At 59.3% G+C, this 24,419-nt stretch overlaps 1 protein-coding gene across 1 annotated transcript in view; it reads left to right on the top strand.

Annotated features, from left to right (window-relative positions):
- The window catches only part of PKD1L1 (polycystin 1 like 1, transient receptor potential channel interacting), a 99,078-nt gene that overhangs the window by 11,591 nt on the left and 63,068 nt on the right, over positions 1-24,419 (top strand). Inside the window, exons 8-20 of the mRNA XM_089315630.1 lie at positions 484-690; positions 2,516-2,697; positions 3,653-3,874; positions 5,778-5,938; positions 8,096-8,449; positions 8,778-8,837; positions 9,423-9,599; positions 10,442-10,519; positions 13,213-13,355; positions 14,394-14,514; positions 15,774-15,885; positions 19,933-20,128; positions 21,085-21,141. Coding sequence (XP_089171756.1) covers positions 484-690; positions 2,516-2,697; positions 3,653-3,874; positions 5,778-5,938; positions 8,096-8,449; positions 8,778-8,837; positions 9,423-9,599; positions 10,442-10,519; positions 13,213-13,355; positions 14,394-14,514; positions 15,774-15,885; positions 19,933-20,128; positions 21,085-21,141 — 2,070 coding nt within the window. The remainder of the gene's footprint in view (positions 1-483; positions 691-2,515; positions 2,698-3,652; positions 3,875-5,777; positions 5,939-8,095; positions 8,450-8,777; positions 8,838-9,422; positions 9,600-10,441; positions 10,520-13,212; positions 13,356-14,393; positions 14,515-15,773; positions 15,886-19,932; positions 20,129-21,084; positions 21,142-24,419) is intronic.

Genomic DNA, 24,419 nt, shown 5'->3' with positions numbered 1-24,419 from the left:
CACCGCACACTCTGTCTCTAATACCACTGTGTTTCTGTTACCACTGCCGGGCTCGAGGTCTGCCTGTCGTCGGTACTGAAATTTGAGGTAGCCCCTGTGAGCCTGGGCAGTGTGTGACAAATCCTGGAATCGTATCATGTTCAGAGTAGAAACAAAAAATAATCAAAATAATAATAATCGAAATAATAATAATAATAATCGAAATAATCGAATAATCATGAATTCCAACATTTCTTCAAAAGCTGGCTCTTCCCACGGAGTGCGTATTTTATTAATGCTTACTCACTCTTTTTTCCTGGTTATTTTCTGTGCTTTTTAGTTTTTCTGTGAAACAGGTGTTGTCTCTGACCTGACACTACATCAGCGCCATCCCTGGGGGTCCCAGCCGGGATCAGCGCAGAGACCTGGGGGCGAGTGCACCGGCGGCTGCCTGTGCGGGAGGTGCCAGGCTCTAATGAGGCGTCTTCTCTCTCTCGTGCTTAGATTTGGAGGTCCCAGCCCCTGAGACTGGGGGTCACCTTTGAAGCTGCTGTCCTCTGCGACATCTCCCAAGGCCTTGCCTACACCTGGAGCTTCCTGGATGCCAAGGGCTCACACGTGCCGCTCCCTGCTGCCGTCAACACCCGCAGGCAAACAGTGGTGTTGCCGGGCTACACCCTGGCCAGCGGGAACTACACGGCCACGGCCAAGGTCTGGACCTCAGCCCTGAGGAACCCTGCTGGCCTCCAGCCCCGGGCAAGGCCTCGGCCACGGCTGTGTCCTCTAGGCCTGTCCCAGCCAAGAAGTGTGGGGTGTTTTACGGGAAATGGTTGATTTTCCCCAGAGAATGGATATGTCCCAGTGCTGGCAGAGTGATCAGTGGCGAAGTCCCGCCAGTGTGTTGAACGCTGGTTCTGGGACGTGGATGTGCCTCTGCCCCTGCTGTGTGGGAGGAAGGAGGCCGTGCACCCCTCAGGGGCGGGGCTCGCGTGGGGCACCTGCTATGGCCGCGTGGTCCTTTGACCTTCAGCCGATGCTCAGCGTGTTTGGGTTGGATCATGGTGAGAATAGGGGGCTGTGGGGGGGGGGACCTTTTTTTAAGATTTATTTATTTATTTTGAAGGTCAGAATTATGGTGAAAAATGGAGAGAGAGAGAGATGCTCCATCCACCGATTCACTCCCCAAGTGGCCGCAATGGCCAGTGCTGGGCCAGACCAAAGGCAGGAGCCAGGAGCTTCTTCAGGTCGCCCACGTGGTGTCAGAGGCCCAAACACCTGGGCCGTCTTCCGCCGCTTTACCTGGGCTCATTAGCAGGGAGCTGGATCAGAAGTGGAGCAGCCAGGACAGGAATCAGTGCCCACGGGGATGCTGGGAATGCAGGCAGCAGTTTTACCTTCTATGCCACAACGCTGGCCCCAGAGTGGGGCACTTCTACAAAAGTGAGCTTCACAAAAGAGGGTCCCGAAAGAGTCAGCTCACAGGCAGAGGAAGGGGTGGGGGAGGCAGCAGCTTGCGGAGGCTGGTGGCAGGAGCCAGGTCAGCAGACCCTTAGAGGGTGTGGGCTCAGATGGCTGCAAGGTGGGACCTCCAGGCTGAGGACCTGCAGCCTGAGAGCAGGGTGTGCCCCAGAGTCTGCGCGGGAGGGGCTGGCCTCCCTGCACTCTGGGGTGGCCAGCCTGGGCGCCGCAGCTCAGCTCAGTGCAGGCTGCTGCATGCCCTGGCCCCGGGTGCAGCTCAGGGCAGTGTGGACACCACATCAATGCCGGCCCTGGGGTGGCTCGGGACAGTGTGGACACCATGCCAGTGCCAGCCCTGGGCGTGGGTCAGGGAAGTGTGGGCACCACATCAGTGCTGGCCCTGGGCATGGCTCAGGGCAGTGTGGATATGTCAGTGCCGGCCCTGGGCATGGCTCGGGGCAGTGTGGACACCACGTCAGTGCTGGTCCTGGGTGCAGATCGGGGAAGCCTGGGCAGCATGTTGGTGCTGTGGGCACTGGCCAGAACCCTCAGGCTGCCTTGCAATGCCTGTGCCAGCCCCTCCTGAAGCCGGCCCTGGCAGTTGGCCGAGGGACAGCACCAGGCACCATGCTGTGAGGGGCGCTGTGGCAGGGGCAGCCGTGGAAAAGCTAGAGGTTCCGAGCTCTGCACAGACTCCTCTCGGGACACGGAACTGGGAAGGAGCCGTAAGCAGGTCGCAGGGTGGCTGCCGGGGAGTCCTCTGGTGGTGCGTGCCAGGCTGGCGCAGGGCGGGGCGGCGTGGCTAAGGAGCAGAGGCCTGCTGTGTCCTGCCGAGGGCTGTAGCACCGCCGGGGTGGCCCACCTTGTGAGACTGGGCAGGAGAAGGCCCAGGCTCTCCTCAGTGCCACCCACAGCTCCGATGGGCGTGCGACAGGTGGTCTCTCGTGACAGACGGGGCTGGATCGGTTGGAGGCAGAGGACATGTTTGGAATGGCCGTTTCCTTTGTGGTTGGGTGGCGCCTGTGGCTCCAGTAGGCACTGGCTCATCCGTGTGCTGCCCTTGGCCTTGGCCCCACAGGTGCAGATCCGGGGCAGTGTGGTTCACAGCGACTACTGCGTGGGTGTGGAAGTGCGGCCCCGGGCGCCCGTCAGCGTCATCGCGGAGGGCACGCACCTGTTCGTCCCCAGGAACGCCCCGGCCCCCATCGTCCTCAGGGGCTCCCAGTCCTATGACCCCGACCATCCAGGGGCCACACTCAGGTGAGGGCCATGGGAGTGTGCAGGGCCCAGCTCTGCCTTCCGAACGTGGACTTGGGCACGGCAGGAGAGTCGGTGTTAGAATCCTGCCGGGCTGGTAAGTTGAGCTGTTTTATTTAGGAGCTTTGGAAAGAGGTAGAAGCGAAGTGGTCTTGGCGTATGGTTCTGGAGTGTGAGTTTTGCCTGTGGCCTTACCACTAGAGTTCCTGGCGGGCGAGCTGCCGCGGACCGAGTGGTGCACGTCCCGGTGGGTGAGGCTCTCGCCGCTGTCAGGCCGTGTCCTCTTGTCCACCCACTCCCCTCCCCAGGGCTCCCTAGGACCCTGTTGTGGATCTGTCCATATCCAGGCTTCACAGCCTCCGGCACAAGTGCTCCAGGCAGGCTGCCCCAGGCTGTGGGCCCAGCCAGTCAGCTCCCCGTCCAGTGCCTGGAGGCCTCTCGGCCTCGGGGCTGCCCCCATCAGCCTCTGAGGCGAGACTGCAGCCGCCTCTTGACGTGGGCGCCTCTCAGCTGTCTCACCTGTTGGACCTCGTCAGCTCCCCGACACCCAGCCCTGCCTCTGGGGCCCAGGCCTCTGTGCACAGCTCTAGATGAGGCACCTGCAAAGCAGGCAGGGCGGGCACCTCTCAGAGCTCAGGAGCGGCTCAGCTGGGGCTAGCGCTTGCAGAAAAAGCTCATTTCTGGGGCCCTGCCCAGGGCGTTTCTTCTGAGAGCTGGACTGCCACAGCCCTGTGGGCCATGCTGGTCCCCCGGCCTCATCCCAGCACCACAGGGCACGCGCTGCTTTCCTGGAGAGGGGCAGAGAGGGGAGCAGATGCGGCGATCCTGGCTCCGCCCCTCCTCACTCGCAGCAGAGACGGAGAGTGTCACCCCCTCCCCACCACGGCCCTGGACACAGGGTCGTCCTCTGTCTCTGGCCAAAGGCGGCACTCAGCCCCGGCAATGGCATCCCCAACAGGTACTACTGGACATGCAGTGCCGCCAGCTCCCCTGGGCAGCCCTGCTTCGAGGACTCCCTTCCCAGCCTCATGGACACAGGGTCCCCCACCATTGCTTTCTCAGCAAGATGGCTGAGCACCTGCTGCGACCAGTTCCTCATGACACTGACGGTCTCCAGCGGCGGCCGGAACTCTTCGGAGGCCCAGGTGTTCCTGTCCACCCGCCAGGACCCCACCTTCAGGTACGCCTGCCCTGTGTCCTGCATAGCCCAGCTCTGTGCATGCGTCCTCCCGTCCACTGGACAGTGGCGGCAGCTACGAGAAGACTCCACCATGTGATGCGGGTTTGGTTGCATAGGATCTGCACAGGTCAGGAAGGGGCAGGGGTGCAGTCCGCTCTGGGGCTCAGCTCTGGCTGCTGTCTTACGCTGCTGGCACCATGCTGGTGAACCAAGTGGGGTCTCAGGCATCCCTCCTGTCGTAACACCTGCCCCCAGGCCCACAAGGAAGTGCGACCATCTGGCATCTTGGCCAGGTGTTTTGGTGCTGCTGCCCAGGCCTTCCCGGCACAGCTGGGCTGCGGGGACCCCCGAGTGAGCCTTGTGTGACGTCTGAGTCTGTGAAGGGTGGCGTGGCAAGAACAGACGTCCGTGACCCAAGTCCATAACCTCTGCAGCACCGAGGTGTGAACAGCTCCCATGGGCCCTGCACAGTCCCCCGCACAAACCCAGCAGGTGTCAGGGTGGGCAGAGCTGCGGCTGCTCCGAGGGGCTTCAGTCACTGGGGAAGTGAGCAGAGGGAGGGAGCTGCTTCCCCAGGAGGGCTGGAAGCTGCTGTCCCCCTGGGAGGCAGTGCTGGCACTGCCCACTGCCCACAGCTCTGCGGAGCTGGGAGGCTCCAGGCTCACAAGGGGTCAGGTGGGCCGGGTGAGTTCCACAGGCTTCCCGAACGAAGAAGGAAGCAAACCTGCCGACCTCCGAGGGCGGAAGACCCTGCACGGGTCAGGGTTTCGGGAGGGAAGCAGTGGGAGTCAGCTCAGGAGGCAAGAGCGGGCCCTGCCAGGGTGGGCCTCGGTGTCAGGGGAGCTGCTCGGTGCCGCCCAGTCTCCAGAGGTTCTCAAAGGGAATTTAACAAACCGAACATTTTAATTCCAACAATACAATGCACTATAGAATTCTGCTAGCACCAAAGTAATCACAGAACTTAATTAAAATGTTCACTCACCACGTACTAAAATTGTTGGATGAGCCACTGGGTGCGGGCATACCATAGCCTCGTGGGAAACACTGCAAGCCGCATGCTCCAGGGAGTCCTTACCGTCCTCCTCCTTTTACTTATTTACTTGAGAGTTGGAGACAGAAAGAGACAGACAGGGGTCTCTGACCTGCTCTTGCACTCAGATGTCCATAACACCAGGGCTTGGCCAGGCCAAAGCCGGTGCCCGGAACTCATTCCAGTGGCAGGTACTCAGGTACCTGAGCCATCCCCAGCTGCTCCCAAGTGTGCATCAGCAGGAAGTTGGAATGGGAAGTGGAGCGCTTGGAGGTGGCCTGCGGGCGTCCCAACCACCGTGGCCCCAGCCTGTGAGAGCCTTCCCGGGCCCTGCAAGTGGGAACTCGCTTGCTGGGCTTGCACAGTAGCCTCTGGCACCTGGAGAGCCACGGCCCTACCCTGGGCCTCAGCAGGGCTGGTCAGAGAGGGCAGAGGTAGCCATTGTGCGGTGGGCTAAGAGCCACAGCCCCTATCGTGGGCCTCAGCAGGGCTGGTCAGAGAGGGTAGAGGTAGCCATTGTGCAGTGGGCTTGTGGGCCACAGAGCGGAGCTGAGGCCAAGGCAGATGCCCGCTTCCTTCTCAGCATCCGGGCCCTGCAGGAACCATCTAGTGGATGGACCCTGAGAGGCCCAGGTGAGGGTGGGTTTGAGGCTGGTGTCCACGCAGGAAAGCGTGGCCGGGGCGGGCGACTGGGCCCAGAGCCGTGCACCTGGAGGAGGTCTCTGAAGCCTGGGGGAACAAGCGTGCACTGAGCACAGTGCACACGTGAGGGTCACACAGCCCAAGGTGGGCAGTTCCAACACACCCAACACACGTGCCCGTGGCCACAGTGCCTTGGCACGGCTTCTCCTGCAATGCACGCTTGTGTTCCAGGTTTGTGCGCATCTCCTGGGCCAGCTTCAGGGACGCCTCTGTCAACTGGAACGCCGAGCTGTCTCTGCGGGCCGCGTGCGAAGGCTGCGGGGACGTGCCGGGGCTCTCCTTCTCCTGGGAACTCTTCCTCGTCAACGCCACAGAGGACGGCACAGTGGCAGGTGAAGCCCGGAGTCCATGCCGTGCAGCTGCCTGCCCCTGTGTGTCCAGTCTGCCTGCTGGTGGCTGTGCCTCCCAAGCCCTGCGTGGACAGGGAGGTGGCAGAGGGAGAGAGGAGGCCCTCAAAGGCGGCTCCCACCCCCGGTGCAGCAGGGGCTGAGCCCAGCGTCCTTGAGGTGGTTTGCTGGTCTAAGCTGCACTGAGCCTCAGAAGCACCGTGCGGTGACTCGCTGTCCAGAAGCCGTGTCCCTGGGGGACAAGGGCTACGTCCTTGGTGTCCGGGTTCCCCTGCGTGCAGCTCCTAAAAGCCCTGCACATGTGTCCTCGTGTGTGCTACTGGGGAGGCAAGGCTGTCGGCCCCCAGCACCGTGAGCCACGGCCCAGCCTCTGGGCAGGCAGCAGGGCGGAAGCCGAGTGACCGTCAGTGGCCAGTGGCGTGGTCAGTAGCTGCAGCCGGTCCTGCCTGCATAACGAGGCCCACGTGAAACCCCGGAAGGATGGGGTTCAGGGGGCTTCTGGTAGCTGCATGGTGGGGGTTCCTGAGGGCAGTGCCCACGCCGGCTGCTGGCCCTGCCCACGCCGTGCCCTGTGGTCACCCAGGTCTCTGTGCTGACCTTCGTGGTAACCTGAGAAAGCACGAGTCCTTCCGGAGTCTTGTGAGTGCTTTGCAGATCAGCTGGACCTGACACTGTGGGGACCCCGATCCTGTCCCCCAGTGAGAGCAGAGGGGAAGCCCCGGGGCTGGTGAGTGGCGTCTGAAGAGCCCTCTGCCTGGGGGTGTGACGCCCCCTCCCCAGGGTTGAGTCGGCGCACAGTTGGGTCCGAGGTGCCCAGCTGGGGTCTGCTGCGGCAGCCTCGCTTGCTGGGAAGACCGCAGAGGGCACCCTGGGAGGAGCCGAGCTTGTTTCCCGCAGCCCCTGGTGGCCTCGCCTGCAGTGGGAGGAGCAGGAGCTGCTGGGCACTGTCAGTGATTCCCTGGTGAAAGGCGGGGAGGGGTAGAGTTAAAGATCAAAGAGCGGCCGGCGCCGCGGCTCACAGGCTAATCCTCCACCTGCGGCGCCGGCACACCGGGTTCTAGTCCCCATCGGGGTGCCGGACTCTGTCCCGGTTGCCCCTCTTCCAGGCCAGCTCTCTGCTGTGGCCCGGGAGTGCAGTGGAGGATGGCCCAAGTGGAGACCAGGAGAAGAACCTGGCTCCTGCCTTCGGATCAGCACGGTGTGCTGGCTGCGGCGGCCATTGGAGGGTGAACCAACGGCAAAGGAAGACCTTTCTCTCTGTCTCTCTCTCTCACTGTCCACTCTGCCTGTCAAAAAAAAAAAAAAAATCAAAGAGCGTGGACATACCTGGAACACTGGTGGGGGGATGCTCAGGTCTGAGCCAGAGCCAGGCCTCTGTGATCAGACGGCTCCAGGCAGCAGAGGAGCCGTGCGCCTGAGCTGGGCAGCTCCTGGCCTCCTGCCTGTGCCCCCGCCCTCTGGTCTTCGTCAGTGTGTGCATTGGGGCTGTGCATGGCGTCCTGCACAGAGCCGTGCATTCTGCTGGCCTCAGTGGTCAGAGGAGGGGACGGCGCGGTGCCCTCGGGCGTCTTTCTGGGGATGAATTCCCCAGTTGTTCTAGGTCAGTTGGATTTCTCTGGAGCAGAGCCCAGGTGCATGGATCGTGGGAGCTCAGGCAGCGCCAATGGTGAGACCCAGCCACGCACAGGGTGCCCGCTGATGTGGCCCTGAGGGCCTGGTCCACGTAAAAGCTTGGCTTATGGACAGGCCACTTGTCTGCCCACAGTGAGTTTTCTTTGCTGTTCTGTGCTTTTGGACAGGGAGGGGCATGACGACAAGGAGAAACGCGCGTGTCCCAGGGGATTGTAGGGGACACAGGAGTGACACCAGGGGGCTGTGTAGGGTCCAGCAGACCCCACTGATTCTGTGCAGGGCCGGGCCAGGCGGTCCAGGTGGAGTGACAGGGAGCAGCAGGTCCCACCTGTGCTTGTTCCCCCTCACCGTTGGCCAACACGGCTGTGGGCGCAGACCGGGCTCCTGTGCCTAGGGGTTTGAACCCCCGTGGGATCGTCAAGCAGAGCGCTTGTGTGCGCTGTGCACGGCGTGGAAGCAGACGGTGGTGGTCTGGTGCGGAAGGGTAACGCCGTCACCTCTGCCTTTCAGCGCCCTCCTGCCGAGCCGTGGGGCTGCTCGGCGTCTCGGGACTTGGGGCCGTTTGGAAGTCGTCGGAGCCGATCCCGCTGTCCACAGAGCCCAGCACGCCAGATCCCGAAGGGGCACCCATGCTGTTCCCACGGGAGCCTTCACCCGAGACCCTGGGCCAGCCTGCTGTCTCTGCCCCAGGGAGCGCCTCCCCGGAGTCCACGGCAGGGCCTCGCCGGGCTCCTGCTGCTGGTGACACTGTGGTCCCAGGAGAGGACCCTGAGGAGGGGCTACTGGGGCCTGAGCTGGCGTCCTGGGACGAGGAAGCCCCGACAGGGAGCCCCTCTGAGAGCGGCTGGTCCCCTCCCCACCCCGGTAAGCTCCGCCGCCCCTCAACGTGTCCCCCTTGTCTGGGCCCCTGACTCGCCGCGGGAAGAGTGAATCGGGGTCGGGGATTAAGTCACCTGTGTTGATGCTTTAGCTAAGAGAGTGCTGGGCGCGTGCCCGCTGCCTGCCAACAGCCGTGCCTGGCTGAGCCAGGACTCCTCTTGGAGCAGCTACCTGCTCCGAGCTCCAGCTCCTCCCAGCTGCCCGACGCGTGGGGTTGCCACTGGCAATACGCAGACCCGGAGGCAGAGTCGGCACTGACTTCCGGGGAGTGTCTGGTTCTGAAGCAGATATTCTGACTTTGTCCTCACTGTAGATTTCGAAGCCTACTACAGTGACATCCAAGAAGCAGAGCCGTCCCGAGGAAGGCAGCCAGGTGGGTGGCCTGGGGCCGGTGTCTGGGGCGTCAGCTCCTGCTGCCTGCAGTCCCCGCACTGCCTCAGCCAGAGTGCTTCCCCGGCCACACCCCACCCCTCAGCCCAAGCCGCTCCCTCCCACCGCAGGGCTCCCACCACACACAGCCCACCTGGCGTGGCCCCTGGCGCACCTCTAGCCTCACGGTCCCAGCCTACAGAAGCTGTGCCTGGTCCTCCGGGCCCTCGAAGGCTCTGTCCAGAAGCCCTGTCCCAGAGCAGCCCTGGCCCTGGCCGCACGCCTCTCTGCCGACCTGCTCCGCTGCCTCCTCGTCCCTCCGGGGCCCCACGTCCTGGGGTTCTCTGCTTTCCTCGCGGCTGTATGACCCCCTCGCTGTTCAGCTCCAGATCCCGGGGACCCCTGGGTCTCCAGTTCCTAGACAGGGACTCGGGAGCACTCGGAACAGTGAGGGAGGACTGTGGGACAGGCCCCAGGGGCGTCCTCTCATCCCTTACTTCAGACGTGCGGCACCCAGCGGGAGCAGAAATCCTTGCTGACGAAACCTTGGGTCACTCACCCTGACCGTGGACTTGGTTCATCTTCTCAGGAGGCAACACCAGCCCCCCGGAGTCAGGGGCTAGCGAGGATGACGAGGGGAGCCCCAGTGAGGGGGACAACCTCGTGGGCCCCTTCCTGTCTGCCGGCCGAGCCCAGCCCGCCCTCCTGATCGACTGGCCCAAGACCCCAGTCAGCAGAGCCGTTTTCCAAAGCTACACCTCGTCAGGTACGGACGAATGCGCAGCCGCAGCAGAGGGGTTCACTGTGCACCCCGACTCCGGGGTGCACACGGCGGTGTCGGCCTTTCACCAGGTGGGGGCGGGGGACTGAGCTGCCGCCGTGTCCTTCACGGTTCTCCCCGCTGTAGATTCTGAGCCGGTTTTGCTCCGTTGTGGGATTGCCCTGCGTGTGGTTACGCTGTGCCCGGGAGCCCCCCCAGGAGACCTGGACTCCCTCTAGTTTAGACGCTTTCCTGAACACCGTGGGCAGCGCTGCCGCAAAGGCGGGTGTGGGTGGCTTTGGGCGTCAGCCCTGTGTTGGGATCTGCCCGGCTGTCAGGGGAGCATGGAGGGAGTGACACAGTCCCTGTGCCAGGACCCAGACACCCCCAGGGCGAGAATCTCCCACAGCTGGTGTCCTGCAAGGCTTAGAAGCTGCTTTGAGATATTGTGATCCTACTTGATAGATAAGTCATTGAACCTAGTTAGAAATACATAAAATAAAATCTTAGCAGTGTCGTCTTGTTGCTTAGAAATCGGCAATTCTGAGCCGGGTGACAGGTCCACTCTCGGTCCTGCTCCTGTCGGGTGGGGGAGGCCTGGCACGAGCGGTGAGTGGTGAGTGGTGAGCCGTGAGCCGAGAGCCCTCTGTCCTCCAAGGCCAGAGGCCTGCAAACCTTGGTGTTTCCCAGTAGAAGGGGCGTGTGACTCGGACCTGTTTTACCTTCACCCCTGGAGTGAGGGCAGAACCTGCTCTCAGGGTGCTGTGTGCCCTCCTGACCCCCGGAGCCCACTGAGCACGTGGCCCTGTGACCATGTGACTTGTGTGTGGCGTCCTTCTCCTCTGTAGGCATCACAGGACCAGTGGTGACCATCAAGCCGTTCTCACTGAGCAGTGGACGGACGTACGTCCTGCAGGCCTCCGTGGGTAGGTGGCGCTGTCTGCGGGGTTTGGTACAGGGAAAGCCATGGTCTGGGTTCGAATCCGCATCCCCGGGCTCTCGCTCCCAGCTCTGACTCCTTCCTTCTCTCCCACTGTCACCTGCCTGCTCACGCTTGCCCGTTGGACGGGACGTGCTGTCGTGGTTGTGTGACAGATCTCCCTTCTGTTTAAGTCGGGGCCCAGCTGAGCGAGAGCCTTGTTCTGTCTGCTCACAGGGGGTCCTGGGCCCTCCAGAGCGGCAGGCTCTGCGCCTGCAGGTTCGGCCAACTGAGGACTAAAGAGGATGTTTTAATTGCATCCATACTAAACAGTTACAGACTTCTTGTCATCATCTCCCGAACAGTGCGGCATGACAATGACCAGCACGGTATTTGCAGGGCGGTGGGTGTTGTGAGTGACCTCCAGAGGTTCTGTGGGAGCACTGCCCCATTCTATAGACGCGCCCGAGTATCCACGGAGTCCGGTGTCCGTGTGGGGTCCTGGGACCAGTGCCCTTCGATACAAGGGAAGACTGTGCATTGTGAGTGTGTGTGTGTGTGTGTGTGTGTGAGTGTGAGTGTGTGTGGGGGGGGCAGCTGGTGCACGGGCTCTCTCCCTGCCGCTCGCTCAGTGCCGTCTCTCTCTAACCCCAACCAGGAGTTGCTGCTGCTGCTGCTTCGCACAGTCCGTGTTCGTTTAAATTCACTTGCAGGGCTCCCCCTCCCGTCTCGCGTTTCCATGACTCAGGCTGACACCATCTGTTTGGGCACCGTCTAGACGCTGCCCCCCAATTCTGAAGGTTTCCGGTTTCGTACGACCAGCACAGAGGGTTCAACGACTCACGTCCATAGATAGATCTGGGTCACGTTCACTCTTTACATCCACTGAAACCCTCACGTGTCTCCAGGCTGGCGTGCCGTGTTCACGCTCCCATCACCCGAGGAAACACGCAGTGGGCAGGCTCTGTAAGACCTGGGCTCTGTCCCCCTCCCCCCGCCCGCCCCAGCTGCACCTGCAGGCTAGGCCCCCGGCCCCCACTTTGATTTCAGCAAACACCTCTCCCCTCTGCCCTCTGCCCTCTGCCCTCTGCCAGGCCTCTGTCTCTTTTCCTCGGACATTTGTCCAGGCGTCCAGTCTACAGGCCATTCTCTTAGGCGGGCCATGTTTCTTCCTAATGCAGGAGACTCCCGAGAGCCTGTCCACGGCCCCCTGGGACCGCAGTGTCCTTGGCTGGCTGTTAGGGGCCAGCTCAGGCTCCGGGTCGGCTGCCACACCTCGCTCTCACTGCCTCTCTTCTGCTGTTTGGTCACTCCAGGCCACTGTGCGACTCAGTCTTTCCCTGGGCTGTGTTTTGGCCGGGATGCTCAGTCTTGCGTATGCCTCTTTCCTGACCCCATAAACTGGTTCTCACCTCAGGACGGCTCTCAAACGCGTCTGTCCTGTGGAGTTTCCTGCTCAGCCAGACAGAATTACCTTTGTTCCTCTTGGGTTTTACGTGTGTCTTGGGCTCTGTCTCCCGTTTGTCACGGCTGTAGATAGCGCAGGGCAGACCTAGCAGGGGCTGTGTTAGACACATGCTCTTGGGATGGGGACGGTCACTGCTGTCAGGACTCCATGTTGCTTGGCATGTGAACCTCCTAGAATTCATCTCAAGAAGAAGATCTTAGATCATTTATGTGTGAAAATAATCACTTTGGCGTGATCGTTCATAGCAGAAGGTGGAGACTAGACAGGATGTTGATCACTGGGAGCCTTCTGTAAGCTCAGGGGTCTGCACACAGTGCAGCACAGGGGCTTGGGGCCACACAGGGAGGGGTTACGATGCCGGTGCTGTTTCCAAAAGCCAGAGGGAAAGTCGTGTCAGGGCTGCCGATGCTGTGCTGTGGCAGGGGGCCTTCAGAAAGTTTGTGGGAAAACTGTCGATTTATAAGTTATTTTTCACCAAAATAAACTTATCTTTAAAAAATTCCTTATTCACTTAAGCACAGGAGGGAAGCAGTGAGGGATGGAGAGAGAGATCGTGGCCACTGGTTCACCCCCACCACGTGCCCACAGCGCCCAGCACTTGGCAAGGCTGAAGCTCGGAGCTGGGAACTCAGTCCAGGCCTCCCACGTGGGAGGACTTGAGCCATGGCTGCTGCCTCCCAGGGCCTGCATTAGCAGGAAGCTGGAGTCGGGAGCTAGCGCCTGGGATCAAACCCAGGCGCTCCAGTGTGGCACGTGGGCATCGAACTGGCAGCTTAGCCGTGAGGCCAAACGCCTGCCCAGGGTGAACTTACTGTTCAGCTCCTCTCTTCTGCTGACTTTGGGAAGTCCCCTCATGTGTGGCCGAGGCTCCGGAAGAGTCCAGCACAGCAGGGGATGGGTGTTGCTGGGAGGGGGGGTGTCTGTCCATCTGTCTGTCTGTGTCTTCTCCCACTGCCACTATGGTGCGGGTGTTCTGTCCCCTCCTTGTCTGTCTCCCAGCGCCCCTCCTGAGCCCCAGGAAGCGCCTGTTCCAGGAATGGGTGCCGCAGGCAGTGGCTCTCAGGCCCCGGGCACAGGAGGGCTACGGGAGGGCATTCATTCCTGACAAGTTCCCAGGTGCTGCCGGTGGTCTGGGAGTGCCACCTGCAGGGCGACCCCTGCCGGGAGACCTTAGCCCTGTGGGTGGTGGTCCCCCGTCATGCACAGGGTCCCCATCTTGCCCTTCTCCTCAGTGTCCACACACGGCCTCCTCGGCAAAGCCCAGCTGTACCTGGTGATGAACCGAGCTCCCCAGGACGTGGCCTGCCAGGTGCAGCCGCACCAGGGTCTGGAAGCGCACACCCTCTTCAGCGTCTTCTGCATGTCAGGAAAGCGGGTACGTTCGTGGCAGCCCCACCTGGGCCCCCGAGCACGGAGGCAGCTGCGGCTCGCCCCAACGTCCCTTGGAGATGCAGAGCAACGCCTCCCTGGCCATGAAGGACTCTGGCCTGCAGCTGAGTGTTGAGAAGTCACTCTGCCTGTCGGGGTCCCCCATGCGGCTGGCAGGAGGAAGCAGAGTGTCGGGAAGTCACTCTGCCTGTCGGGGTCCCCCGTGCGGCTGGCAGGAGGAGGCAGAGTGTCGGGAAGTCACTCTGCCTGTCGGGGTCCCCCGTGCGGCTGGCAGGAGGAGGCAGAGTGGCCCCCCCAGTTCAGAGGAGTCCAGGACCTGCTCGCCGGGAGCCATCCAGGGCGTCCCGGCTTCTGCTGCATGGCCAGGGCTGCGCCGAGAGGCGGGCGGGCTGGGGCCGGAGCGAGCCCTGCACCCCAGCTGGGACCCGTCGCCACTCTCCTCACTTGGGGAAGTTGGCTGCGGCTCTGCACAGGGTCTCGTGAGGCTGCCACAGGAGGGTGGTGTGAGGAGAGGCAGCTTCCTCCCAGGCCCGGGGGGCAGGCGGCCGCTGCCCTGCTGCCCTGCTGCCAGGTCCTCCCCGCCGTCTCCGTGTTGGATCACAGACGTGGCTCTTGCTGTCAGAGCCCGCTCTTGTCCTTGTTCCTGAGGCCTGCTGCTTCTCAGACCAGCGCCCGTCCCTCTACCCCACGTCTCCGCCCCCTGCACTGTGCCTGCTGTGGGAAGCTGGGGGGTGGCACACCCCCTCCACCATGGGGGGCTGGGACAGGTGACTGTTGGGAGGTCCCGAGACAAGGAGAGCCTTGTGAGTCCCCAGTGTGCTGGGGAGCCCTGGGGACTCACGGGGAGAGGAGCCCTGTGGGGCGGGGAGGCCCCTCCTGGGCCAGGCAGGGACTTAGTCACCCTGTTCCTGGCTGCAAAACAGGGCCTCACGGGCCACGCGGGCTGCAGGTGCACGTGCTCCTCGGGACGCCTCTCACAGCACATTCATCTTCCTGCCTTTTGTTCCCCGTGACTGGATCCCAGGACTTGGAATACGAATTCAGCTACCAGATAGGAAACGCCCCCAGACGCACGCTGTACCACGGGAGGGACGCCCAGTATTATTTTGTGCTGCCAGCTGGCGAGCCCTCGGACGGTTACAAAGGTAGGTAGGTCACGGGGTCACGGTGCCAGCCGGGGTCGCTGGCTGCCCGTCTCTGGTCTGAACCTCCTCAAGGTTGCCAAAGACCAGATGTTATTAAAACTGTGTCTAGAAAACAAAATCATTTATGCACTTATTCACTTTTTCACTTTTTAGTATAGATTGATTCCCTACATTTTAGTGTAGAAAGAACATTAGTAACGAGTAAATTTTTTTGCCTTACATTTTAATTGAAATGTAATGTAAGTGGTGAAATGCCAGAGAACGGCCTCTCATGTGAGTTGACGATTTAGACGTGGCTGTCCCCCACTGCTGCAGATGTGCTGCCTGGTAGACCTTGTGTTTATTGCAGAGGGAACCAGATCCAGGACCCCCGCAGGGGGAGCGTGGGCTGGGGGCTGCCGAGTGGGCGTGTCCTGACCCCAGCAGAGCCAGTCCAGCAGCGTTCTGCCCTGGCCAGTGCCCCTGGGCTCCTGGGCAGTCCTGGAGCTGGCCTCGGCTGGACAGCTCGGGGAGCCCAGAATTAGGGTCCTGAGAACCGACTCAGGGCAGGCCACGCCTGTCAGCCGAGGAGGCCTGGCAGCGATGGCTACCGGATGCGAGTGTTCAGAAGTCCTCACCACGGCCAAGTCCCTAGATGTCCGCTCTGGGCTTCCCGTGGGGAGGACGGTCTGGAGCATCCGGGGATCACCTGTGTGTGTGTGGTTCACAGGACCATGCCTGTGGCCCTGGCCATCTGGCCACCTGCACCCCAAGCTCCTCTGCACTCCTCCCATGCCTCAGCCCGGGAAGGAGTTCCCGGGCCCCCAAGTCAGCCAGTCCTGCCTGCTCCTCTGTGTTCAGAGACCTGCCACCAGCCGCCCTCTTGCTATGCCTGCTAAAGCTACCTGTCGTGTAGGAACTGCTTCAGGTCCTGCCAGGCCCTGCAGAGCTTGTGTTTCAGTCTGGGCCCCTGCCCATCTCAGCACTCCGCACGTTACTCCTAGGAAGCGGGTACTGGTGCCTGGAGTCCCGCTGTCACGCCCTGCGTTCCCCCCATGTCCCTGTAGCTCCTGTCACCCCTGGACCTAAGGATCTGCTCAGCAGAGATTCCGCTCAGTTTGCTGACGCCCTTGGTGCAGGCCAGGAGGGAGGGGCTTAGCTTGCGTTTCTCCTCGGCCTGAGCCTGGCCCCGAGCCGCTCAGTGGCCACCCGTGTGTCTTTAAGAGGCTTCTCTGCGGCCGTGTGTCCAGGCTGACCCTCCTCTTCCGTGTTCCCTGCAGTCACGGTTTCCACTGAGATCACAGATGGCCTGGGCTCCAAGGCACAGCCGTGCGCCGTGGCTGTGACGGTGCTGCCCCGTTACCGTGGGATGCACTGCCCCACCGAGGACCTGTGAGTAACAGCCAGCCACGCAGACGTCCCCGAGTGGGGTGGCGGGTGCGGCTGCGGGAGTGACGGGAGGGCATCTTGTCGGGACGAGCCGGAGCTGCGCCAGGGCTCCAGCCCCGTGTGTCTTCTGCGGAGAGCCCCGGTTCACATATTTCACCCAGTTTGTAACTGGGTTGTAAGAGTTCTTTACATACACTGGATAAAGGTCTCTCCAGGATTTGCAAATATTGACCCCCGGCCTGTGGTTCTCTGTTTCAGTTTTGGTTAACTCCAGTTTATCTGTCTCCTCTTCTCCCTCTCTGCTTTTGGTGTCAGAAAAGCAACCACTGCCTATTCCAGGATCAGGGGTTTACTGCTGTATTTTTTTTCCTAAGAGTTACATGGTGGGCCAGCGCCGTGGCTCACTTGGTTAATCCTCCGCCTGCGGCGCTGGCATCCCATATGGGCGCCAGGTTCTAGTCCTGGCTGCCCCTCTCCCAGTCCAGCTCTCTGCTGTGGCCTGGGAAGGCAGTGGAGGATGGCCCAAGTGCTTGGGCCCTGCACCTGCATGGGAGACCAGGAGGAAGCACCTGGCTTCGGATCAGCACAGCTCCAGCCGTGGTGGCCATTTGGAGGGCGAACCAACGGAAGGAAGACCTTTCTCTCTGTCTCTCTCTCACTGTCTATAACTCCCTGCCAAATAAAACAAACAAACAAAGAAACAAACAAAAAACAAAGAGTTCCATGGTTTCAGTTCTTGTGTTTCAGCCCCTGTCCACACTGAGTTAATTTTTGTGTGTGGCTTAAGGTAAGGACCTTACTTCATTCTTTTGTGTGTGGATAGCCAGTGGTCCAAGCACCACCTGCTTGGCTCCCTTGAATTGTCTCGGGCCCCTATGAGAAATCAAATGACCATAATGTCAGGGTTTGTTTGTGGACTCTCACTCCTGTTCCATTAATCTAGGCGTCCCTCCTTACACCAGAGCTACGCTGTTTTAATTACTTTATAGTTTTAGGATGAGAAACTGAGAAGGCTGAGCTCACTGATTTGTTTCTTCTTTTGCAAGGTTGCCTACTCCAAGTCCCTTGTATTTTTGCATAGGAATTTTAGAATCAGTTTGTCGAGTTCTGAAAGATGAAACAGAATGGGCTTGGCACAGTGGCTGGCACTGGCTGCCGTACCCCACGTGCCTCTGGCTGTGCCTGCATTTCCCAGGACCACTGGTCAGTGCTCCAGCACCTGCTAAAGGGATATTCAAGAAACAAGACAAGAGCCAGCTGGAATTTTACTGCATCTGTAGATCAATTTGGGGAATATGGCCATCTTGATGGAATTAAGTCATCCAATCCATGAACATGGGATGTCGTTCTGCTTCTGTGGATCTTCGATTTATTTCAGAGGCGTCTGGTGGTTTTCAGTGGACACACACGTACTTCCTTTGTTAAATTTATTTGTGAACATTTTGTTCTTTTTGATGCTGTTGCGAGTGTAGTGTTGTAGTGTTGTGTGTGCATTCATAAGCAGTGTTGGCCTGCAGCTGTTTCTTGTGTTGCCACTCCTAGGATCAGGATTGTAACAACCTCCATCTCTTTGGGAGTATTCCTTCGTATTCTGGTGTTTGAAACAGTCCGTGAAGGATGGGTATTAATTCTATAAACATTCATTTGAAATGGCCGGGAAGTTATCTGGGTCTGCAATTTTCTTTGTGGGAAGTTTCTAAATTACTAATTCACTCTCTTTACTATTCAGATTTTCTATTTCTGAGCATAGGTTTCAGGAATTTCTTTCTTCCTAGGAATTTTTCTTTAATTTTCTGGTACACAGCTTTTTTTATGGCATTGCCTTGTTGTCTGTTGAATTTCTGTTTGGTCAGTAACGACGTCCACTTCATTCCTGATTCTAGTAACCTAAGTCTTCCCTCTCATTGTCAGTCCACCTAAACATTCATCTGTTTTCTTGCTGATTTGAAGAACGCATTGGCTTTGCTGATTTTTCTCTTTCCTTTTCTATTGTATGTTTCATGGATTTCTGCACTGATCTTTATTATTCTTTTTTTTTTTATTTTTTTGACAGGCAGAGTTAGACAGTGAGAGAGAGAGAGACAGAGAGAAAGGTCTTCTTCCATTGGTTCACCCCCCAAATGGCTGCTACGGCCAAAGCACTGTGCTGATCTGAAGCCAGGAGCCAGGTGCTTCTCCTGGTCTCCCATGGGGTGCAGGGCCCAAGCATTTGGGCCATCCTCCACTGCCCTCCCGGGCCACAGCAGAGAGCTGGACTGGAAGATGAGCAACCGGGACAGAATCTGGCGCCCCAACCGGGACGAGAACCCGGGGTGCCGGCATCGCAGGTGGAGGATTAGCCTAGTGAGCCACGTCGCTGGCCTGATCTTTATGATTCTTTCCTGTGCTTGTTAAGGGTTTAGTTTTCTCTTCTTTTTCTGGTTCCTAAAGGTTGGAATTAGCGGCTCCCATGCAGACTTTGTAGCTAGATTCACCCTTCAACACTGACTAGTTACATCCAGTGTGACTGATTTGGGAACGTTAGGTTCTCACTCACTAATCTCGCAGCATTTTGTGATTTCCCTTACAGTTTATTCTCTGAGCCGCTGGTTGTTAGGAGTACATTGTTTAACTCACTCCGGGCTAAGACACCACCTGGGACGCCGCACCCATATTGGCTTGCCGGGAACTGACACCCAGCTGTACTCTCCACGCCTGTCTTCCTGCTAATGCCCACCCGGGAGACAGCGGTGATGGCTCGAGTAGCTGAGTCCCCGCCACCCTCAGGGGACCCAGGTCGAGTTCGAGGTTCTGGCTTGGCCCTGGCACAGCCTCAGCTCTTGCAGGCATTAGGGAGTGAACAGCGGCTGGAAGAGATGTCTGTCTGTCTGTCTGTCTCTCTCTCTCTTCCTCCCCCCAGCCCTGTCTCTCTACCTTTCAAATACAGGAAAAAAAATTTAGATATTCCATAAATATTTTTCACGTATTTATGAATTTGACAAATTTCTTTTTGTCATTATTTATAATTTAATTCTCCAATGATCAGAGGACACACTTAAATGCCTACAATAATATAAAATGTGTTGGGTCTTTTTAGTGACCTACTAGATGGTTGATTCTAGAAAGTTCCATGTGCACTTGAGACAAATGTATGCTGTTCTTGTTGGGTATTCTATGGGGCCTATTAGGTCTACTTTAAATTATTGATTTTCTGCCTGGCTGTTCTATCTATTATTGACAGTATTATTTTTTAAATGGATTTATTTATTTGAAAGGCAGAGTGACAGAGAGACTGGCAGACAAATGTGTTCCCTCCACTGACTGACTCCCCAGCTGCCCACAACAGCAAAGACTAGATCAAGCTGAAGCCGGGAGCCGGGCACCCCATGCGAGTCTGCCACGCTGGGGCATCGTCCGCTGCCTCCCAGGCTCACTAGCAGGATTGGAAGCACCCAGCAGCTGGGACTCAGGCCAGGCACTCCGGAATGGAGTGGATGCCCCGAGAGGTGGCTCTACCCACCGCACCACAGCGCCTGCCCCAGAGTTATCACCTCTGAATTCTCTCTGTCCCTTCAGTTCTATCAATTCTTGCTTCACATCCTTGGGGCTTTTGTTGGCTTCCTCTGTATTTATGGGTTTTTGTCTTCCTCTTGGGTGTACCTATTTTATCATTAGGAAATGTTGCCTGTTTCTGTCACTATTGACATCTGAAGGCGTGAACCTGTGGCCTGTGAGTGCAGGGGGCACGTCCACTCCTTATGGACTTGAACTCTAACTGCTGACTCCAATCACTGGGGTCCCATGGGGCTGCAGCCACGGCCTTGGGAGTGTCTACCCCTCCCCAGACTGCTGTGGTGCCTCTACCTGGCGCTGTCGGGCTTCTTGTACCTTTAGAGGATTCTGGATTGTGCCCGGCTTTGCCTTTTTCTAGTCTGCTCTGCCCAGAACAGCTCTTTTGTGTCGTTCTCTTCCTGCCCGGACTGACCCAAGAAGCGTTTTTGTAACCAGTCGCGTTGCACTGGTGGTAGGTGGTGTGCTGGATGGGTCATGATCGCTCCATGTTCCCTTCAGGTACAATTCCAGCCTGAGGAACCTGTCAACCCTCCAGCTGATGGGGAGTTACACCGAAATCAGGAACTATGTCACCATGCTCACCGGGATCCTGAACCGTCTGACCACGGAAGACGGAAGCGCCTCGTGTGGCCAGTGGCCTCTGATCCGGGACGCCCTGATCTCCTCGGTGTGCAGCTTTGCTTTTGCAGACGAGGTATGACCCCCTGCGGGATGGCTTCGTCGTCTGCAGACCTGTGGCAGGTCTGCGTGCTCTCCAGCAAGCACTGGGCCACGGCTGCGGCCTCCCTCCCTCTCCCTCACGTGTGCTCCTGGCCCAGCACAGAACGGTGCGAGTCAACCATCCTGCACCTGCTTATGCTAGCATTTCAGGAAGGGAAGCTGTGTAACCCAGCCCAACTGTGTCTCGCCAGCAGGGATACCCTTGGGAGTTACGGCAGCTTCTTTTTTATTTATTTATTTTTTATTTGACAGGTAGAGTTATAGACAGAGAGAAAGGTCTTCCTTCCATTGGTTCACTCCCCAAATGGCCACCACGGCCAGCGCACCACGCTGATCCGAAGCCAGGAGCCAGGTGCTTCTTCCTGGTCTCCCACGCGGGTGCAGGGCCCAAGCACTTGGGCCTTCCTCCACTGCCTTCCCGGGCCACAGCAGAGAGCTGGCCTGGAAGAGGAGTAACTGGGACTAGAACCCTGCGCCCATATGGGTGCCAGTGCTGCAGGCGGAGGATTAACCTAGTGAGCCACAGCGCCGGCCTCTATGGCAGCTTCTTAAGAAGTGGCTGTGTATCCAGAGCCACTGGCTCGCTCACAGCACCCCCCAACGTGGCTGGACCCAGCACTGGAGAGCGAGTCTCATAGTTACAGTCCTCGGACCCTGCACCTGACCTCGGCCCGTCTTCCCCTGTACATCTCCGACTGTTTCGGTGTTGCTCAGCTCTGGCCCCTGGCGTCCTCACCCTGGTGTCAGTTTGTAGGGGTCGGTGGGGTGGGCAGGGGCACATAGGAGGAGAGATACTGGAAGGGGAACTTTAGGCCAAGGTCACGGTCTGGCGGAAGATCTGTCCCCCGGTGGTCTCAGCTGGAAAGCTGGGGTCTGCTCTGTTTTACATGAGCTGAGGCTTTCCGCTAACAAGCAAACTCCTCTCCTCAGGAGGAAGTGATGGGTGTGGTCCCTGCGCTGAAGGACCTCGTGAGCTTCCCTCCGAAGGTGCGTGAGTGAGGTTTCTTTCCAGGGGCAGCTGCCTGCTTTTCTCGTGGTGTGAGGACCATGATCAGATAGGCCACCCAGAGTCTGGATTGCATGGGTGAAAAACATGGCTTCCTTCTAAGAATTCACCCGAGTGGCCCTGCCCAGCCCAGTCGCAGGTGAAGACCTGGGTCAGAGCAGGCTGGCGGTGCTGCGGACCGCGGTGGAGACGGTGTGCTGTAGAACTCAGGCGTGGCACCGGGTTCTCCCATCACCACTGCTTCCTCCCATCGCCTCCCTGGCCCCCAGCCCTGGGGGCGTCCTCACTGCCCTGCACTTTGAGAGATCACAGGGCAGGAGAGCCCACGTCTGCCACCAGTCTGCAACCCCCCGCCCCGCAGCCTCGCCCGCCCGTCACCAGGGGAGGAGCCCTGCCCCAGCAAGCATCCCCTCTCCTTTGTCTGATGCCATCAGGGCACCTTGGGGGCCTCAGGCCTGCCGTGAGGCTGACGCCCGCCCGTGGAGGCCATCCCGCCTTCTGCAGAGTCTCTGCATGGGTGAACCCTAACATGCTAGACACTCACTTGTTTTACAATGTTTTAGAATTTTATTTATTTATTTGGGAGGCAGAGAGAGTATGTGTTCTCCTGGCAACTGGTTCATTTCCCACGTTCCTGCAGTGCAGAGCTGGGCCAGTCTGAAGCCAGGAGCCAGGAACTCAACCCAGATCTCTCATGTTGGGGCACAAACAAGCAATTGAGCTATGCGTGCTGGAGAGGAGAGCCAGAGCTGGGATTCACACCCAGGCACCCCGGTGTGGCCATGGGTGCTCCTAAAGGGCAGGCCACGAGCCTGCCCCCATCACCCTGTGAACACTCAGGGACACCCTAACACTCGGGTGACACCCCGTACCACTCGAGTGATACCCTGAAACACTCGGGTAAAATTCCTATAACACTCGGGTGACTTCCTGCAACACTTGGGGACACCCTGTAACACTCAGGGACACTCCGAAACACTTGAGTGAAATCCTATAATACTCAGGTGATTTCCCATAACAGTAGGGTAACTTCCTATAACACTCGGGGACACCCCGTAACAGTCGGGGACACCCCGTAACACTCAGGTGATTTCCTGTAACACTTGGGGACACCCCATAACACTTGGGTGATTTCCTGTAACACTCGGGGACACCCCATAACAGTCGGGGACACCCCATAACACTTGGGTGAAATCCCATAATACTCGGGTGATTTTCCATAATAGCTGGGGATACGCTGTACCACTCGGAGACACCCTGTACCACTAGGGGACACCCCGTAACACTCGGGGACGCCCTGTACCACTCGGGGACACCCTGTAACAGTCAGGGACACCCCGTACCACTCAGAGACACACCCTAACACTCGGGGGCACCTGTACCACTCGGGGACACCCTGTAACACTCAGGGACACCCCGTACCACTCGGAGACACCCCCTAACACTTGGGGGCGCCCCATACCACTCGGGGACACCCTGTAACAGGGACACCCCATACCACTCAGGGACACCCCTAACACTCGGGGACACCCCGTACCACTCGGGGACGCTCCGTAGCACTTGGGGACACCCGTACCACTCAGGGACACCCCTAACACTCGGGGACACCCCGTACCACTCGGGGACGCTCCGTAGCACTTGGGGACACCCGTACCACTTGGGGACGCTCCGTAACACTCGGGGACACCCCATACCACTCGGGGACGCTCCGTACCACTCAGGGACGCTCCGTAACACTCAGGGACACCCCATAGCACTCTGGTGACTTCCCGTCCTCGCCAGCTGCCGCCTGCTCGCCGCACTCTTCTTCGCAGTAGAGCGTGTGAGAAGTGAATTCTCTATTCCCTGTCCTCTTGCATTTTAAACTATCAAAATTCGGCTTCTGCCTCCTTCTCGACACTAAACTGCCCCCCCCCACAAGCCACTGCACACCTCTGCCCAGGGTCCCCTCCCTCCCAGGATGCTCTGCGGGGTCACCCTCCTGGAGACACCCCTCCCTCAGCTCCATGGCACTGCTCCTTGCTTGGCCCTGGAGCCTGACTGTGACTGACTCCTTGTCTGCACCCACGTGGTCAGGGCGCCAGGGTGCTGTCCACATTCCCCCGGGCCATCTCTCCCTAAACTTTAAACAGACGTGATGATGACCGTGCCTTTCACGTCTTCAACCCCGGCGCTCAGCTGCCCACCCAGCAGTCCACTGGCAGAGCCCTGCCTCCACGGCTGCCCTCACTGCCTCCAGGTCTCCTCCTGCTCGCCTCAGCTCACACAAGGCAGCACCATCCCCCAGAGGCTCGTGTCCAAACGCAGGGGTCACCAGAGAGTCCCCCTTTGCCTCTACTTGTCTGTTCTTCCCCAAACATGGGGACAGCATCTTCCCGCCTCTTCCATCCCACTGCCTGTGCATCCCCAAAATCTAAGCAAGTGTCATTTCTCATCCAGTAACACTCGGGGACACCCCGTACCACCTGTACACCCTCACTGTGCCCTGCGGACCTGCCGCCAGCACACGGGCTGCATACATCGGCGCCACTCTGTTCTGCTTCCTTCCATGGCTTCCCTGCGGCACATGCCGGCAGGTTTGGCTCCCTCTGACCTGCGCTCTCTTCTCTCTGGTCTTCCTCCCCTTTCTAACCACACCCAGCACGCCGACTTGGAGCCTGGATGGCTCGTCATCCCCGTCCTCTCGCCCATAGTCCAGCGTCGCCTCGCCCAGGCTGCCTCAGATGCCTGGGAGTGAACCAGGGCATGGAGACCTCTGCCCGTCTCTGCCTTTCAAATAAAGAAATCAGCATTAAAAACATAAGCGGGAAAGAACGATGATCTTGTCCGAGGCGATCATGGGGCAGTGGACTCGCTCTGCAGCCTGGCAGGGAGTGGAAGAGGACGCACTGGCTGTGGCTGGCCACTGCTGGCGCCCCGCACTGCTGTCCCTGCACACGGTGTGTGTGTTTGCAGCTGGCCCACAGGAAGATGAGAGAGAGAGGGGGAGAGAGGGGGAAAGAGGGAGGGAGAGGGAGAGGGAGAGGGAGAGGGAGAGGGAGAGTCGGATTCTGCCAGGCCAAGACAAGGCCAAGGTGCTGCAGGCAGGGGCAGTGGCATCAGGAACAGTGAGAGGCCGGCGTGGCTGCAGCCTGACCCCCGGGCGGGGCCGTCTGAGTGACCACGGGAGGAGCCGGGCAGGAGGAGAGGCGGCTTTCAGGGCCGTCCCAGACCTCAGCCCAGGTAGCCTCTGAGAGCATAAAGGGCCGGGGGACCTTTG

Source organism: Oryctolagus cuniculus, chromosome 16 (genome assembly GCF_051225735.1).
Source record: "Oryctolagus cuniculus isolate XC-2025 breed Fujian yellow rabbit chromosome 16, ASM5122573v1, whole genome shotgun sequence".
NCBI classification, from domain to species: Eukaryota; Metazoa; Chordata; class Mammalia; order Lagomorpha; family Leporidae; genus Oryctolagus; species Oryctolagus cuniculus.
The sequence above is the reverse complement of the archived record's forward strand: the minus strand, read 5'-3'. Positions and strand labels throughout refer to the sequence as shown.